The sequence below is a fragment of the Trichoderma reesei genome (assembly GCF_000167675.1).
Source record: "Trichoderma reesei QM6a unplaced genomic scaffold TRIREscaffold_1, whole genome shotgun sequence".
In the NCBI taxonomy this organism is placed as follows: Eukaryota; Fungi; Ascomycota; class Sordariomycetes; order Hypocreales; family Hypocreaceae; genus Trichoderma; species Trichoderma reesei.
The window spans coordinates 2455057-2471118 of NW_006711148.1; the positions used below are offsets into that span (position 1 = coordinate 2455057).

Here is a 16062-nt window from a genome sequence, read left to right on the forward strand (position 1 = left end):
TTCTTACCTGCCTTAAATTCTTTACTTAAATAAAGATATCTAGCCTAACTTACCTGCCTTAAATTATTCTTTACTTAAATAAAAATTTCTTACCTAATTTAAATTCTTTACTTAAATAAAGATTTCTTACTTAACCTAAATTCTTTACCTAAATAAAGATTTCTTACCTAACTTAAATTCTTTACTTAAATAAAAATATTTAGCTAAAACTAAATTCTTTACTTAATTAAAAATATCTAGCTTAACTTACCTGCCTTAAATTCTTTACTTAAATAAAAATTTCTTACCTAACTTAAATTCTTTACTTAAATAAAGATTTCTTACTTAACCTAGATTCTTTACCTAAATAAAGATTTCTTACTAAACTTAAATTCTTTACTTAAATAATTATATCTTGCTTATAAGGTAAAGGTTAAGGTAAAGAGGGAAAAAAAAAATTTTAAATCTTAAGTTAAAATAAATATAAAAAATATAATAAAATCTATTAAAAAATCTATATTTTAAAACTTCTCTCTGATTTTTAATAGCATTTTTTTAAAATTAATTATAAAATATTTAAAACTCTTATATTAAAACACCTTTAGCTTAGCATTATATAACTTAATAAAAAATATATTTTAAGTATAGTATAAACTAGAAATCTACTAGGCTTAAATAAAAAAGCCTTACTTAATAAAAAATACCTTTTTAGTTAGTTTAATTTAGTTTTTTAGTTAATAGGAATTAAGCTATATTATTAACCTTTTTTATTTTTTTTTACTTTTAGCTAAGTTATTATATAACACCTACTTTTATACTTTACTTTTACCCTTTACCCTTACTAATACTACTTAAGCCTAAGTAGCTTATATTCTTACTTAATACTAAATAATATACCCTCTTAACCCTTATTTAATTTAGTATTATTTAAAAGTATATTAAAGCTAAAAAGATAAGGCTGCTTAAAAAAGTACTATAATAAAAGTAAGTATAAGTAAAATAATTAAAAGTATTAAAGAAAATACTTTTATTAATAAAAGTTAGCGCTTACCTTAGTATTAACTACTAGCTTAAGTTAATTAAAGATTATATTTAGCTATATAATACTATACCCTTTTAATATCTTACTATTTATTAATAGTATTATAAATTTATATATATACCTTAGTATTAATATTCTCTTTACCTTTTTAAGTAACTACTTCCTTTTAATTATTTTACTTATTTAAAATAACTTTAGCTTTACTAATCCCTTTAATAACTTATTTAGCTAAGCTATTAAAGAGTTATAAGTAATAAAAGAGGAAGGCCTTTTTATACTAGCTAAAGATATAATAAAAGTAATACTAAATATTTTAAATAAATAACTAAAAGGGCTTTATAAGAAAATCTTAAACTACTATATATCCCTAGTTTTATTAAAGCTTATACTAGCCTTTAGCACTTTAAATATATAAAGTTAGAAAATATAAAAGCTAACTAGAGCTATTTAAAAAAATACCTTTTTTTACTAAGCTATTAAGTTTTTTATAGTTAATACTAATATATATAGCTTTTAAAAGACTATACTATAAGCTATTTATATATTTACTTAATATTACCTTAATACTTATACTAATTCTTATATTAACTTAATTATAAGGTGAAAACTGGTTTTATAAGTTTAGGTTAGAAATTATAAGGTGAAAACTAGTCTTATAAGTTTAGGTTAGAAATTCTTCGCCTAGATAAAGATTTCTTACCTAACTTAAAATCTTCACCTAGATAAAGATATCTAGCCTAACTTACCTGCCTTAAATTCTTCACCTAGATAAAGATTTCTTATTAAACCTAAATTCTTTACCTAAATAAAGATTTCTTGCCTAACCTAAATTCTTTACTTAGATAAAGATTTCTTGCCTAACTTAAATTCTTTACCTAGATAAAGATTTCTTACCTAACCTAAATTCTTTACCTAGATAAAGATTTCTTGCCTAACTTAAAATCTTTGCCTAAATAAAAATATCTAGCCTAACTTACCTGCCTTAAATTCTTCGCCTAAATAAAAATTTCTTACTAAACCTAAATTCTTTACCTAAATAAAAATATCTAGCCTAACTTGCCTGCCTTAAATTCTTTACCTAAATAAAGATTTCTTACTAAACCTAAATTCTTTACCTAAATAAAAATATCTAGCCTAACTTACCTGCCCTAAATTCTTTACCTAAATAAAAATCTCTAGCCTAACTTACCTGCCTTAAATTCTTTACCTAAATAAAGATCTCTAGCCTAACTTGCCTGCCTTAAATTCTTCACCTAAATAAAGATTTCTTACTAAACCTAAATTCTTTACCTAAATAAAGATTTCTTACCTAACCTAAATTCTTCACCTAGATAAAGATTTCTTACCTAACCTAAATTCTTTACCTAAATAAAGATTTCTCGCCTAACTTAAATTCTTCACCTAAATAAAGATTTCTTACCTAACTTAAAATCTTTACCTAGATAAAAATATCTAGCCTAACTTGCCCGCCCTAAATTCTTTACCTAAATAAAGATTTCTTACTAAACTTAAATTCTTTACCTAAATAAAAATATCTAGCTTAACTTACCTGCCCTAAATTCTTTACTTAAATAAAGATTTCTTACTAAACCTAAATTCTTTACCTAGATAAAGATATTTAGCTTAACTTGCCTGCCTTAAATTCTTTACTTAAATAAAGATCTCTAGCTTAACTTACTTACCTTAAATTCTTTGCCTAGATAAAGATCTCTAGCCTAACTTACCTGCCCTAAATTCTTTACCTAAATAAAGATTTCTTACTAAACCTAAATTCTTTACCTAAATAAAGATTTCTTACCTAACTTAAATTCTTTACTTAAATAAAGATTTCTTACCTAACCTAAATTCTTTACCTAGATAAAGATTTCTTACCTAACCTAGATTCTTTACCTAAATAAAGATTTCTTACTAAACCTAAATTCTTTACCTAAATAAAGATATTTAGCCTAACTTGCCTGCCCTAAATATTTCTTTACCTAAATAAAGATTTCTTACCTAACCTAAATTCTTTACCTAAATAAAGATTTCTTACCTAACCTAGATTCTTTACCTAAATAAAGATTTCTTACTAAACCTAAATTCTTTACCTAAATAAAAATATCTAGCTAAACCTAAATTCTTTACCTAGATAAAAATATCTAGCCTAACTTACCTGCCTTAAATTCTTTACTTAAATAAAGATATCTAGCCTAACTTGCCTAACTTAAATTCTTTACCTAGATAAAGATTTCTTACCTAACCCAGATTCTTTACCTAAATAAAGATTTCTTGCCTAACCTAAATTCTTTACTTAAATAAAGATATCTGGCTAAACCTAAATTCTTTACTTAGATAAAAATATCTAGCCTAACTTGCCTACCTTAAATTCTTTACCTAAATAAAGATATCTAGCCTAACTTGCCTGCCTTAAATTCTTTACTTAAATAAAGATTTCTTACCTAACCTAAATTCTTTACTTAGATAAAGATTTCTCGCTTAACCTAAATTCTTTACCTAAATAAAGATTTCTTGCCTAACCTAGATTCTTTACCTAAATAAAGATTTCTTACTAAACCTAAATTCTTTACCTAAATAAAGATTTCTTACCTAACTTAAATTCTTTACTTAAATAAAGATATCTAGCCTAACTTACCTGCCTTAAATTCTTTACCTAAATAAAGATTTCTTACTAAACCTAGATTCTTTACCTAAATAAAGATTTCTTGCCTAACTTAAATTCTTTACTTAAATAAAAATTTCTTACCTAACCTAAATTCTTCGCCTAGATAAAGATTTCTTACCTAACCCAGATTCTTTACCTAAATAAAGATTTCTTACCTAACCTAAATTCTTTACCTAAATAAAGATTTCTTACCTAACCTAAATTCTTTACTTAAATAAAGATTTCTTACCTAACTTAAATTCTTTACCTAGATAAAGATTTCTTACCTAACCTAGATTCTTTACCTAAATAAAGATTTCTTACCTAATTTAAAATCTTTACCTAAATAAAAATATTTAGCCTAACTTGCCTGCCTTAAATTCTTTACCTAAATAAAGATTTCTTACTAAACCTAAATTCTTTACCTAAATAAAGATATCTAGCCTAACTTACCTGCCTTAAATTCTTCACCTAAATAAAGATTTCTTACTAAACCTAAATTCTTTACCTAGATAAAGATATCTAGCCTAACTTACCTGCCCTAAATTCTTTACCTAAATAAAAATCTCTAGCCTAACTTACCTGCCTTAAATTCTTTACCTAAATAAAGATTTCTTACTAAACCTAAATTCTTTACCTAAATAAAGATTTCTTACTTAACCTAAATTCTTTACCTAAATAAAGATTTCTTGCCTAACTTAAATTCTTTACCTAAATAAAGATTTCTTACCTAACCTAAATTCTTTACCTAAATAAAGATTTCTCGCCTAACTTAAAATCTTTACTTAAATAAAGATATCTAGCCTAACTTACCTGCCTTAAATTCTTTACTTAGATAAAGATTTCTTACTAAACCTAAATTCTTTACTTAGATAAAGATATTTAGCCTAACTTACCTGCCTTAAATTCTTTACCTAAATAAAGATTTCTTACTAAACCTAAATTCTTTACTTAAATAAAGATTTCTTACTTAACCTAAATTCTTTACCTAAATAAAAATTTCTTACCTAACTTAAATTCTTTACCTAGATAAAGATTTCTTGCCTAACCTAGATTCTTTACCTAGATAAAGATTTTTTACCTAACCTAAATTCTTTACCTAAATAAAGATCTCTAGCCTAACTTACTTAACCTAAATTCTTTACCTAGATAAAGATTTCTTACCTAACTTACCTGCCTTAAATTCTTTACCTAAATAAAGATCTCTAGCCTAACTTGCCTAACCTAAATTCTTTACCTAAATAACTTAAATTCTTTACCTAAATAAAGATTTCTTACTTAACTTGCCTGCCCTAGATTCTTTGCCTAAATAAAGATTTCTTACCTAACTTAAATTCTTTGCCTAGATAAAGATATCTAGCCTAACTTGCCTGCCCTAAATTCTTTATATAGATAAAGATATTTAGCCTAACTTACCTGCCTTAAATTCTTTACCTAGATAAAGATCTCTAGCCTAACTTACCCGCCCTAGATTCTTTATATAAATAAAGATGTCTAGCCTAACTTGCCTGCCTTAAATTCTTTACCTAAATAAAGATTTCTTACTAAACCTAAATTCTTTACCTAAATAAAGATTTCTTACCTAACTTAAATTCTTTACTTAAATAAAGATCTCTAGCCTAACTTGCCTACCTTAAATTCTTTACCTAGATAAAGATTTCTTGCCTAACCTAAATTCTTTACCTAAATAAAGATTTCTTACCTAACCTAGATTCTTTACCTAAATAAAGATTTCTTACCTAACCTAAATTCTTTACCTAAATAAAGATCTCTAGCCTAACTTGCCTAACCTAAATTCTTTACTTAAATAACCTAAATTCTTTACCTAGATAAAGATTTCTTACCTAACTTGCCTGCCTTAAATTCTTTACCTAAATAAAGATTTCTTGCCTAATTTAAATTCTTTACCTAAATAAAGATTTCTTACCTGCCTTAAATGCCTTGCTGTATTAAACCCTTATTCTAAATAAAGGTTTTATTATAAAATAATAATTTTTTTTTTCTCTATTTTTTATTTTTTTTTTTTTTTTTTTTTTTTTTTTTTTTTTTTTTAAAGTAACCTAGGTAGCCACTTAGGTTAAAATTAACCTAATAAACTCTCTCCATAGTATGCCAATCTCCTTACTGCCTAAAGATTAGCAATACCTAATAGATTATTATAAGTAGGCCTTAAGTCTCCTACTAAAAGTATATATAGTAAGTTACCTTTTAGTTCTTTATGCCTTTTACCTCGCTTATAATAAAGCGATCTTAGTCAGCCAGCCAGGCAAGGCCTATAAAAAAGCAACGCTAACCCTAAATCTCCCCCTCTTAACCTAAGACTAATAATTTTACCTCTCTAATTAACAAGCTGCTCTCTGCTTAAACATTAATAAGGAATTACCTTCTTACTATAGCAAAAGTTCCCCTTAATATCTTATTAACGCATTAAAGGGTTAGATTAAACCGGCTTATTAATAAAGGTTATATTAACAGTCTGCGCAAGAGTTTTAAGAATAGGGGCATAAGCAGAATAAAATAAAAGAACTATATAAAAGTCACATATAGCGCTAACATAGTTCAGGCCATTAAGGCATACATTACTGCTTAATAAAGCTTAAAACTGTAAGAGGAGCTAACTAGTTAACCACCAGCACAGGGTCCCTTACTTAAGCCACTGGATTTTTATAAGTGGGCTAACGCTATAAATAAGCTTGCAGAGATCCTTAATAGTCAGCATTACCTAATAGCAGCCTAACACATCCTCCACAACAGCAGCAACACCAACAGTTAGTGGATTTGCAAGATATATAATTAAGGTAATGTAATACACTGCAAACGCCTACCCTACCTTAAAATAAAAGCTAACCAGGCAATTACTATAACTAAATAAACGCTCTTTTTAATAATATCCAGATGCAGCTTTATATAAACAGGCAGGACCTAAAGCTTGCAGACTAGGATAGGCAGATATAGCTTTAACTTATATTAATCTATAATAAACAGGGCAGCAACCTTCTTAAAAAAGAAGACGCTTAAGATGCTATTTAAAAACTTACTGCTGCCCTCTATCTTAACAGCAAGAACGTAATATAGCTCCCTAGTTAGATATCCCTAATCCTTAGGAACCCACTATAAAGACGCTTTATAACATTATAGTGCAGTACAGCCATTAATAAGGAGACCTTTAATATATTTAAGTAGGCTAACATAGTGTCTCTAAGGCTTAATAATATAAGTTAACCTTATTAACCTACTAGCACTAGCTAGTAATAGAATAGCTGCTGCCAGGAAGTTATTTTAAAGCAGAAGGAATTATAATATATTACGCATGCCATCTACTGCTAATACAGAAGCTATTACTAAATACTAGCTAATTTATTTTACTATATAAGCTGCAGTTCTTCATTAGGCGTTTCCAGCCAGTCCTTAATACACTAGCCGCCCTTAACGCAAAGCTCTAATAACACAGCTAGGCCCTGTTAAACAAGATCTTGCTTAATAACTAGAACTACCTTACAGGACTGCTCTAAAATAGCTATAATATAAAGGCTGTTAATAACATTCCCAGAGATAGGCAAGAGACGCTATAAAGCAGGAGGAATAAAAGAGGAGACAGAAAGAGGGCAAGAGACTATACTGCATCCGCTATTACTAGCCTTAGCAGCAAACAGTTTAATTAGCTAGTAACAGCTATTAAAGACACTAGCTGCCTGCACTTTCTGCCTTTTAAGCCCCTGCTTAAGCTAAGGAAGACTAATAGAAAGACGCTTAGCATAATTATAGCCTATATTATAGCCTAGGTTAACCCCTCCCCAGCAGACTTTTAACACACTATTAGCAATAAGCCGCCGCTATACAAGGGCCTTAAGCCAGCATTCAGGCATTATAATAGCATTAAAAACCTAAATAAGATTACCTAATTAGCCATTAAACTTAAGCAACAGGTCCTTAAACACGCACTTAGCCTGCCTAAAAAGCTTAAGTGCCTTATTAGCATAAACAAACCCCCTATTAAGGATATTAATAACAGTAAAGACTAATATAACAAGCGCTTTAGCAAGAGCCTTATTTAGCAAGGCGCCCTCTAGATTATCTAGCTTAGCTTAAGCAATAGCATCTGCAGTAGATAGACTAATAGTAATTCTAGTACTAGCAGCACAGTAAACTACAAACAGCATAAAGAAGCAGCAGAGGGATTAAAGGGATTTTAGCATTATCTACAAAACAGCATTATAACTCTAGCCATTACCCTAGTACAGGATAGCTATATTACCTAGTAACTATAAGCCGCTAGCAGAGAGCCTTTTAGCAGGTTATATAGCCTACTTAGGCAGGCAGTTAATATATAGCAGCATAATAAAGACAGCATCTACTAAGGTAATAGTAGGCCAGGAGCAAGCGCAAGCAGAGCTTAGCTGCATCACTATAACCATCCACCTAGGCCTAACCTACTATAACAGCCACTATTATTAGGGCAGCTGCAGCTGCTTAAGCAATTACTGTTAAATAGCCTGCCCCCTGCTGCTTACAGAGGCGCTACTAACAGGGCAACCAGATCGCTTCTTATTAAACCTAACATATAATTCGCCAGCGCAACTATAGCCACAGACCACAGCGACAGATATAACATCCTCTTATTAAAGGCGCCGGCTATAAAGGGTGGGCATTAACACAAAAGCAGGACGCTAGTTATTATAATATCAGGGCCCTTTAATAAGTGTGGCCAAGCAGACAGCAGCAAGCGTTTAAAACACGCCTCTGCATTAACTTAAGCAGCCAGGAGCAGCAGAAAACCCTTAAGCAGCCAGGAACCTAAGAAAGGACACGCCCAGCAGAGCATTACATCTAGGGACAAGCTACTAAAGTAGTTAAATAAGGGGTGCGTTACTACCTAGGCATATAAAGTCTTCTTATAGCCTAGGTCTCCCTATTACTAACTACACTCCTCCTATTCTTATAAAGCATAAAGGAGAGCTTCTTCTAGATAGGTACTAAAAAAAAAGTTAAAGATAAATGCAGTCTTAGCTTCTTATCTTAATATCTTTACTTTTCCTCTTATTTATATAGTCCTAATTTACTATATGCAGGGAGCTGGATTTATAAGGTTAGGGCTAGCTAGCAGATAGTCTAGTATATTTTACTATAAAGAGCTAAAGGAGAGTAAGAATAAAATAATAAGAATACTAAGGTAGGGATATAAAACAATTTTATATAAACTTAAATACTAATAAGCTACCTATATTTAAAGAGCTTATTTTTAAAGTTACTACTACTAGTCTAAATGCATATTATAACACTAAGCAAGAGAGAGCCATATAGTAAATATATTATTACCTACCTAGTTCCTATCCTCCCCTCCTACCTTATAGAGACTATTTAGCAGTATAAAAAGCAGCAGACCTAACTAGGCTCTTAGCAATCAGGCCACTAAAAGCACAAGCCTATTGCCTTTAATGCCACTTAACCACTCTTAAGTCTAGCAGAATATAACCAGGAGCCTATCTCCTAACTGGATTATTATTAAGATTCCTAACAGCTAGGACAACCCTGCTAATTCCTTATCCTCCTAAGACAGTTATGCCAACACCATCTATACCTTAAAGGAGGAGACACTAGCTAAGCATTATAACCTAGCCAGACACATCTTAAACAGCAGCTTAAATATCGCCTAGTAGACAGCCATAAAGGACAGGCAAGGCACCAGCCAAGTAGCAGAAGCGCTCTTCACTAGCCTTAACCGCTTCTCTTAAGCACCCTCCCCTAATTAGCTAAAGGCAGACCAAGCCAATCCAGTCCGCCTAATTAAGGACAGCACCAGTAATAAAGACAATAATAATAATAATAATAATAATAATAATAAGGCTAGCATATATAACGTTATTAACCTAGAGGACGCACCCGCTAAGAGAGACTACTCTATTAAGCCCCTAGCCACTATATATAGCAGTAAGTCCCCCCCCTTAAAACATTAGCAAGTCTAAAGTAGCAGCATGCTAATTACAGTTGCCAACCTTATAAACAGCTAAGAGGCTGGCCGCTAAGCTTAATTTATTAAAGACTGGGTTAAAGGCAGTTAGATTTATATAGACAGAGTGCGCTATTAACTAGAGCAAGAGCTCGCGGCCAGTTAAGACCAGGAGCTTAGGTTATAGCATCACGCCTTATAAGCTTAGGATCAGCTTCTTCCTTAACTTCCTTATAATGCTAGGGAAGCCTAGTAAGGCAATATCCTAGCCTATAAACAGCCACCCGCTCTCCTTTATCAGCCTTTTATTTAAGGACTAGTCCAGCCGCTACTTTAACAAGCACCTTAAAAGCGCCCTGCCCTTTACCCTCACTAGCCGCACCTTTAAGATAGGAGCTGACAGGATAGGCATATTATAGTTTATTATCTTTAGCCTAGACCTGCGCCTAGCGCATAGCAGTAAGGAACTAGATAATAACAGCGCAGATAAGCAGCGCAGTAGGGGATAAGGCAATACTAGGGGTATAAGGGCTAAGAAGCGCACTGCCCTTAAGCTCTCCTGCATAAAGAAGTTCGCCAGATACTTTTTAAAATATGCAGATTGCACTATCCTAGGCAGGGGGGTTAAGGGTTCTTAAAGCCTAGGGGGGCTGCAGATAGTATAGGTCTCCTTTAGCAAGTGGTCAGCCATGTAGAATGCCCTGCTTTCTAGCTAGGACGCATTTATTATAGTTAACAGCCCCTGCAACCAGTTCTAGGCTAGCATCCAGCTAGCCTTTTATGCATACAGTTATAAGGGCAATGTCTTAATTAACATTAGTAATAGTAATAATAACATCCTAGTGCCAGTTATAGAGGAGGAGGTGCTAGAAAATAATACTTAGGGCATTTTAAGGGATAAGTACTGCAGTGCTAATAACACAGAGCCTAAGACAGGGCATAAGCGCTAGGTCTAGCGTAGTAAATATACTGCAGGTGCTGCCTCCCCACCCCCCTGCAACAGCCCTATTAAGTCAGTGGCAAGCAAGTTCTAGGATAGCAATAATAATAGGCACACTAACAAGAATGGTAATAACAGGGCTAGGGCAAGGGAGGCTAAAAGCCTAGGGCAACGGCTAATAGAGTTTATAGAACGCGCCCCAGGCCTTTAGCAGCTTAGCCTTATAATAAAGGCAGTGTTCTATCTTAGCGCTATTAACAGCATTACATATGCCCTTACTGCTAATATAGCCTGCAGCTAAAGAGGCAAGGCCTACTCCCTCCTTATAAACTTTATAAAGGTTAATAACCAGTACCTAAGCCTAAGGCAAGCTAACCTAACACACTATCCACTAGCCTTCTACCTAGGCTTTAAGAACTTTACATCTACCTTACCGCCAGCATTTATCTAGGCAGTAATAAACCCTATCTGCTAGAACATAAGCCAGGAGAATAATAGTAATATAGTCACAGCTAGGTATTTCTAAAGCTACTTTAATATTAAAAAAGCCATGCGCTTTAACCTGCAGGATCTCTTAGCTAATAAGGCTATTACTACTACTGCATTAGCATTACTGCATGCCAGGGCTAGTATCACACCTGCGTTTAAGGCTAAATAGCAGAAGCTCCTTAGCTAGCTAAGGGGCAATACTAGCAAGGGCCAGCTTATTCTATACACCCAGGAGGCGCATTAGCTAAGCAAGTGCCTTAATAAGGATAACTTTCCCTTCTACATAAAGCAGGTTATTATTATTTCCGCCTTTTAAATACTGCCTAAGAACTAGACCGCCACTGCTATATTTAGGCCTATAGCATAGCTTATAAGCCTCTTTATTAGGGCTAAGCATTAATACACCCCTATCCTTAAAGTCTTCCCTAAGAGGGCGTTCCTAAGTATCCTTATATCTTACTGCAGGATATTTAAGCTTATTACCTAGGCATTACTTAGGCAGTTTAAGAGCGCAGGGGCTAAGGGCCTGTTAATTACGCTAAGAGAGGGCATAGCTGCTGTAGATTGCCTAGGAAACTTCTGCTTTACTGGCAATTAAAGGGTTATACCTAAGGCCATGTTTAAGTACACTGGCATATAGATAAGCATCAGGGCCTATGCATTCCTATATATTAACAGGGCTGTGCTAAGCCTGAATAGCATAAGGCGGATAAATATAATAGAATAGCCTAGTATTAAGGACAGGCAGGTATACCTCCTCTAGGCCGCTATGCTAAAGTACTACTATAGCAGGCAGGTTGCTGCTAAGTAAGAGGCTAAGGCTAGGATGCAGCTCCTATTTAGGGATAAGGAGGCTATAGCTAGCAAGGTTAATATACTCTTCTAGAGCTAGTTTATCTTAAAGATATGCTAATTCTTTACCAGCAGGGCCTATAAGCTTATTTAAAAGCACTCCTGCAATGCAGAGAGTCTAGCAGGCCTATAGCAGGCATTAAAGAGGGCCAGCCGCAACCTATGCAACTAGGAGGAGGAGGTAAATATAGCAAACCCATTTAGCCTTAAGTAAGTCTGCTCCTAATTAAAACAGAGCGGCTGCAGCCCGGCCCAGCCTAGCGCATTAGTTTAAATATTGCTAACTTAAATTACAGGAGATTTAGCGCTGTCTTAATAACCTTAAGAGGTGCCCTTAAACTAAGTGCTATATCTACTAAGACTGTCACCTATTAGACCTATGCTAAGTGCATGGCCAGCTTCCTTATAAACCCCGCATCTAGCATTACTAAGAGGTTGCTATACTCTAAGGCCATAATATAGCTCGCAACCCTAACCGCTATATATATAATAGCTAAGGACTTATATAAGCCTAGCAAGGCCCTTACAGCCTAAGAGATGCTTATCTCTAACACGCTTAAGGCAGGCAATATTTATTAAGTGCTAGGCAAGGCCTGCGGCATAGTGATAGCAACTATTATCTAAGAGCTAAGGCTAAAGAGGCAGATATATAAAGATCCTTACAGTAACTACCTTCTTAACAGCCTAAAGCAGCTAGGTAAGGAGATCCTAGCTAGTAACTGGCAGGCGGCCAGGCTTATTAAACTAAAGCCTGGCATTAACCTTAGTTACACCTTTCCACTATATAATAGCCTGCTAGTATACCTCCAGATAGGCCATAATACCTTAGTCAGGATCGCTAACTAGGCAAGGGTTAAGGGCTGTAAAGCCATCCTCTCCTACTATAGCAGGGTGGTCGCCCTTCTCCTTAAGCACTAGGCTAAGCCTAAGGTCAAGCTCCTATACATACTAGCTATTACGCTTAGCATAATAAAGGGTATGTTAGTATATAATGCTAAGAGCAACCTGCCTAGCCTAATTATTAAACCTAGTCCTAGGCAGAAAAAGGAGCTAGAGCCTCGCGCCTTCCTTATTACAGTCTATATAATATAGTTCCTTATGCCAGGCAAATTTAAAGATAGTAACAGCTCTGTAAATAAACCCCCTGCAAATAAGGGCCTTACTATAGCTAGTAACTAAACTATTTAAAAGGCAACTAGTAAGTTATCTTAGCTATAACATTACCCCACTAACCTAAGCCTGCAGATTAATATAAGATTATAAATAACATACTAGCAGCAGTTAGGTGGCTCTCTAGCAGCTCCTGCAGTGCAGCTGCTAAGTCTAGGCAGTTATGCTTAAAGAGTAAGTTAATGCTGCTTAAGAGGCATAAGCACTTACGCAGTCTTTTAAGTAGCCCTAGACAGTTTATAGCAGCTGTCTTTAAGAGTCAGGATAGGTTTTAAGAGGAGCAGTGTTATAAGCTTATTAAGTTAGCTTACTAAATATTTATATAATTAACTTAATAATTATATAATATAAATATTTATACTACTTTTATAGCTTTATAATATTTATAATTTTATTATATATTTATAATTTTATTATATATTTATAATTTTATTATATATTTATAATTTTATTATATATTTATAATTTTATTATATATTTATAATTTTATTATATATTTATAATTTTATTATATATTTATAATTTTATTATATATTTATAATTCTATTACATGTTTGCAATTCTATTATATGTTTGCAATTCTATTACATGTTTGCAATTCTATTACATATTTGCAATTCTATTACATATTTGCAATTCTATTACATATTTGCAATTCTATTATATATTTGCAATTCTATTACATATTTATAATTCTATTGCATATTTATAATTCTATTACACATTTGCAATTCTATTACATATTTACAATTCTATTACATATTTATAATTCTATTATATATTTGCAATTCTATTACATATTTGCAATTCTATTACATATTTGCAATTCTATTACATATTTACAATTCTATTACATATTTGCAATTCTATTATATATTTGCAATTCTATTATATATTTGCAATTCTATTGCATATTTATAATTCTATTATATATTTATAATTCTATTATATATTTGCAATTCTATTATATATTTACAATTCTATTATATATTTGTAATTCTATTATATATTTATAATTCTTCTTTTCTATTATTTAACCTACTAAGCGCATTTAATAACTTAAGACTGTCTGCAATCCCTTTTATCTTATTATATAAATAAGCTTAATCTTATATAAAGGCTGCTGTAATATTATTAATAAAGCTCTTCTTCTCTCCTTCTTTTCTATTATCTAACCTACTAAGCGCATTTAATAACTTAACTTAACCCCTAATAAACTATAAAGCAATTAAGGAGTAAATAAAGCAAGGTTAAGGACTATAATAGCGTCTGCCTTACCTAGAATGTGTTCCCTAGTTCTAAAGTAAGGTGTTAGTATATATTAAAAACTTAGCAGGAGGAGATAAAGGGATACTTATGTAGTTAGGCAAGCTAGCGCTAAAGGCCCCCACAGCTATTTTAATCCACTTAATATCCTCCTTAAGGCGCGGGTTTGGCTTAAGCTCCTTAAAAATAGTGGCAATTACTATAAGCAGTATTAGCGGCTAGAGGGTGTTAAACTTACTTAGGGGGGTAGCGGCTTAGGCAGCAGTAGAAGATATTAGCCTTGCAGCCGCTTTAGATTTACTAGATTATGGCGTCTTGCAGGCAGTTCTTAATAATGGCCTGCTTAATTACGCGGATGCGCTATATAAGGTTGTTGTCAGCCTTGGCTTCGGTCTAGTTTATCTAGCTTGTGTAAGCGCTGGCGAGCGCAGTCATGTTATTAACGGGCCTGAGGTGGTCTAAAGGGGCGGCAGAACTATATAGGCTGGCTATATACTAAGGGATGCTATACTGCAGGGGCTGGCTGTAGCTTAGGGCCTAGCTAGGCGGCTGGCTAGGCAGGAAGCTTAGCTAGTAGCTGGCTATAGTATTAGCAATGCTATAGGATTTAATGCTGTAGGCAATGCTGCTGGGGTGCAGCATGTTATTAACGCCACCTAGGGGGGATATAAAGCTAGTTATAGAATAGGCTTTTATAGCTAACTAGGCAAGCGTATTTAAGGCGGTTAAGTAACTTAATATCTAGAGTGCTGCAGACTTCCTTAAGGATATAGAGGTAGCAGTCAGCTATGTATAGTTGCAGTAAACTAATTAAGGGCTTATTATAAAAGAGCGCCTTGTAAAGCATAATATTACTAGGTAAATTAGCATGTGGCTCTAGATTATAAATATAAGTAAAGTGGGCGCTTACTTTAGCCTATAGGAAGAGTTGTTTATTAGGGATGGCGGCTTAGACATTAGTAATAATAACTTATATATATTGCTTAATACAGCCGTTTAACTTTTCTAAAGTGGTAGCAAGCGTCTATAGTAAGTGCTAGCAAGTTAAAAACTATTTATTTACTAGATCTCTTTTACTCTGGCTGTGTTAGGGACTAATGGTTTTCTGCAGGTATATAGGTAAAGCTAATAATAAGAGCACTGCTTGCATATATTACTGTTTATTAATTAAGCAGAAACATTTGCCTTACGTAGCTAAGGACTGCAGCAGGGGTGCCTGAAAAGGGAATTAAAGCCTATCTGCCTACTAGGGTGCGGTTTTAACCTTTAGTAAACACTAATAACTACTGCCTATTACTAATTAGTATTATATAGTAATTAAAAGACTATATAAGCGCTAATTATCCTATTTAAAGATATTCCAGTTTTAAGCTGTAAATGCAGAGTTTATTTCCTGCTAGGGCCTGGACTAACTGCATAACTTAATCCTAATATTCCACCACTGTCTTATTAGCAGCTAAGTAAATACACCAGTCTTAAAGCAGGAGATTAAATATTTATATAAGGGGGCCCTGCTAGGGCCTAAGGCCTACTTCTAGAGTCACAACTCCTGCTAAACATCTCCTAATATCTTAAATTGTTAGTCCTATTAGTCCTTTAAGAGACAGCTGGAGCTAGAAGGTCGCTAAGTAGCCGCTTAGGGTTAGGGTTAGGGTTAGGTTAGGGTTAGGGTTAGGGTTAGGGTTAGGGTTAGGGTTAGGGTTAGGGTTAGGGTTAGGGTTAGGGTTAGGGTTAGG

At 33.0% G+C, this 16062-nt stretch overlaps 2 protein-coding genes across 2 annotated transcripts; both read right to left on the minus strand.

The window, feature by feature from the left end:
• Positions 1–880: 880 nt before the first annotated feature.
• TRIREDRAFT_103043 (uncharacterized protein) lies at positions 881–6381 on the minus strand (the record flags this gene model as incomplete). Its single annotated transcript, XM_006961747.1, has 48 exons — positions 881–886; positions 1031–1041; positions 1087–1106; positions 1491–1494; positions 1768–1785; positions 1916–1933; positions 1999–2016; positions 2165–2176; positions 2211–2228; positions 2368–2385; positions 2442–2459; positions 2525–2542; positions 2608–2625; positions 2700–2703; positions 2746–2750; positions 2783–2800; positions 2857–2874; positions 2931–2948; positions 3017–3034; positions 3091–3108; positions 3174–3185; positions 3257–3274; positions 3608–3619; positions 3654–3671; positions 3765–3782; positions 3839–3856; positions 3913–3930; positions 3987–4004; positions 4116–4133; positions 4199–4210; positions 4245–4262; positions 4319–4336; positions 4393–4410; positions 4476–4487; positions 4559–4576; positions 4670–4687; positions 4790–4801; positions 4836–4853; positions 4987–5004; positions 5079–5090; positions 5125–5136; positions 5208–5225; positions 5365–5382; positions 5507–5533; positions 5590–5606; positions 5788–5807; positions 6046–6052; positions 6311–6381. 48 exons carry the CDS (start codon positions 6379–6381, stop codon positions 881–883), a joined length of 810 nt encoding a protein of 269 aa, XP_006961809.1.
• Positions 6382–12715: 6334 nt separating this feature from the next.
• Positions 12716–14111, minus strand: TRIREDRAFT_103044 (uncharacterized protein; the record flags this gene model as incomplete). Its single annotated transcript, XM_006961748.1, has 13 exons — positions 12716–12804; positions 12840–12842; positions 13054–13065; positions 13124–13129; positions 13163–13226; positions 13271–13288; positions 13611–13622; positions 13687–13698; positions 13744–13755; positions 13801–13812; positions 13858–13869; positions 13915–13926; positions 14103–14111. The coding sequence occupies 13 exons, from the start codon at positions 14109–14111 to the stop codon at positions 12716–12718; spliced, it is 273 nt and encodes a 90-aa protein (XP_006961810.1).
• Positions 14112–16062: the final 1951 nt, after the last annotated feature.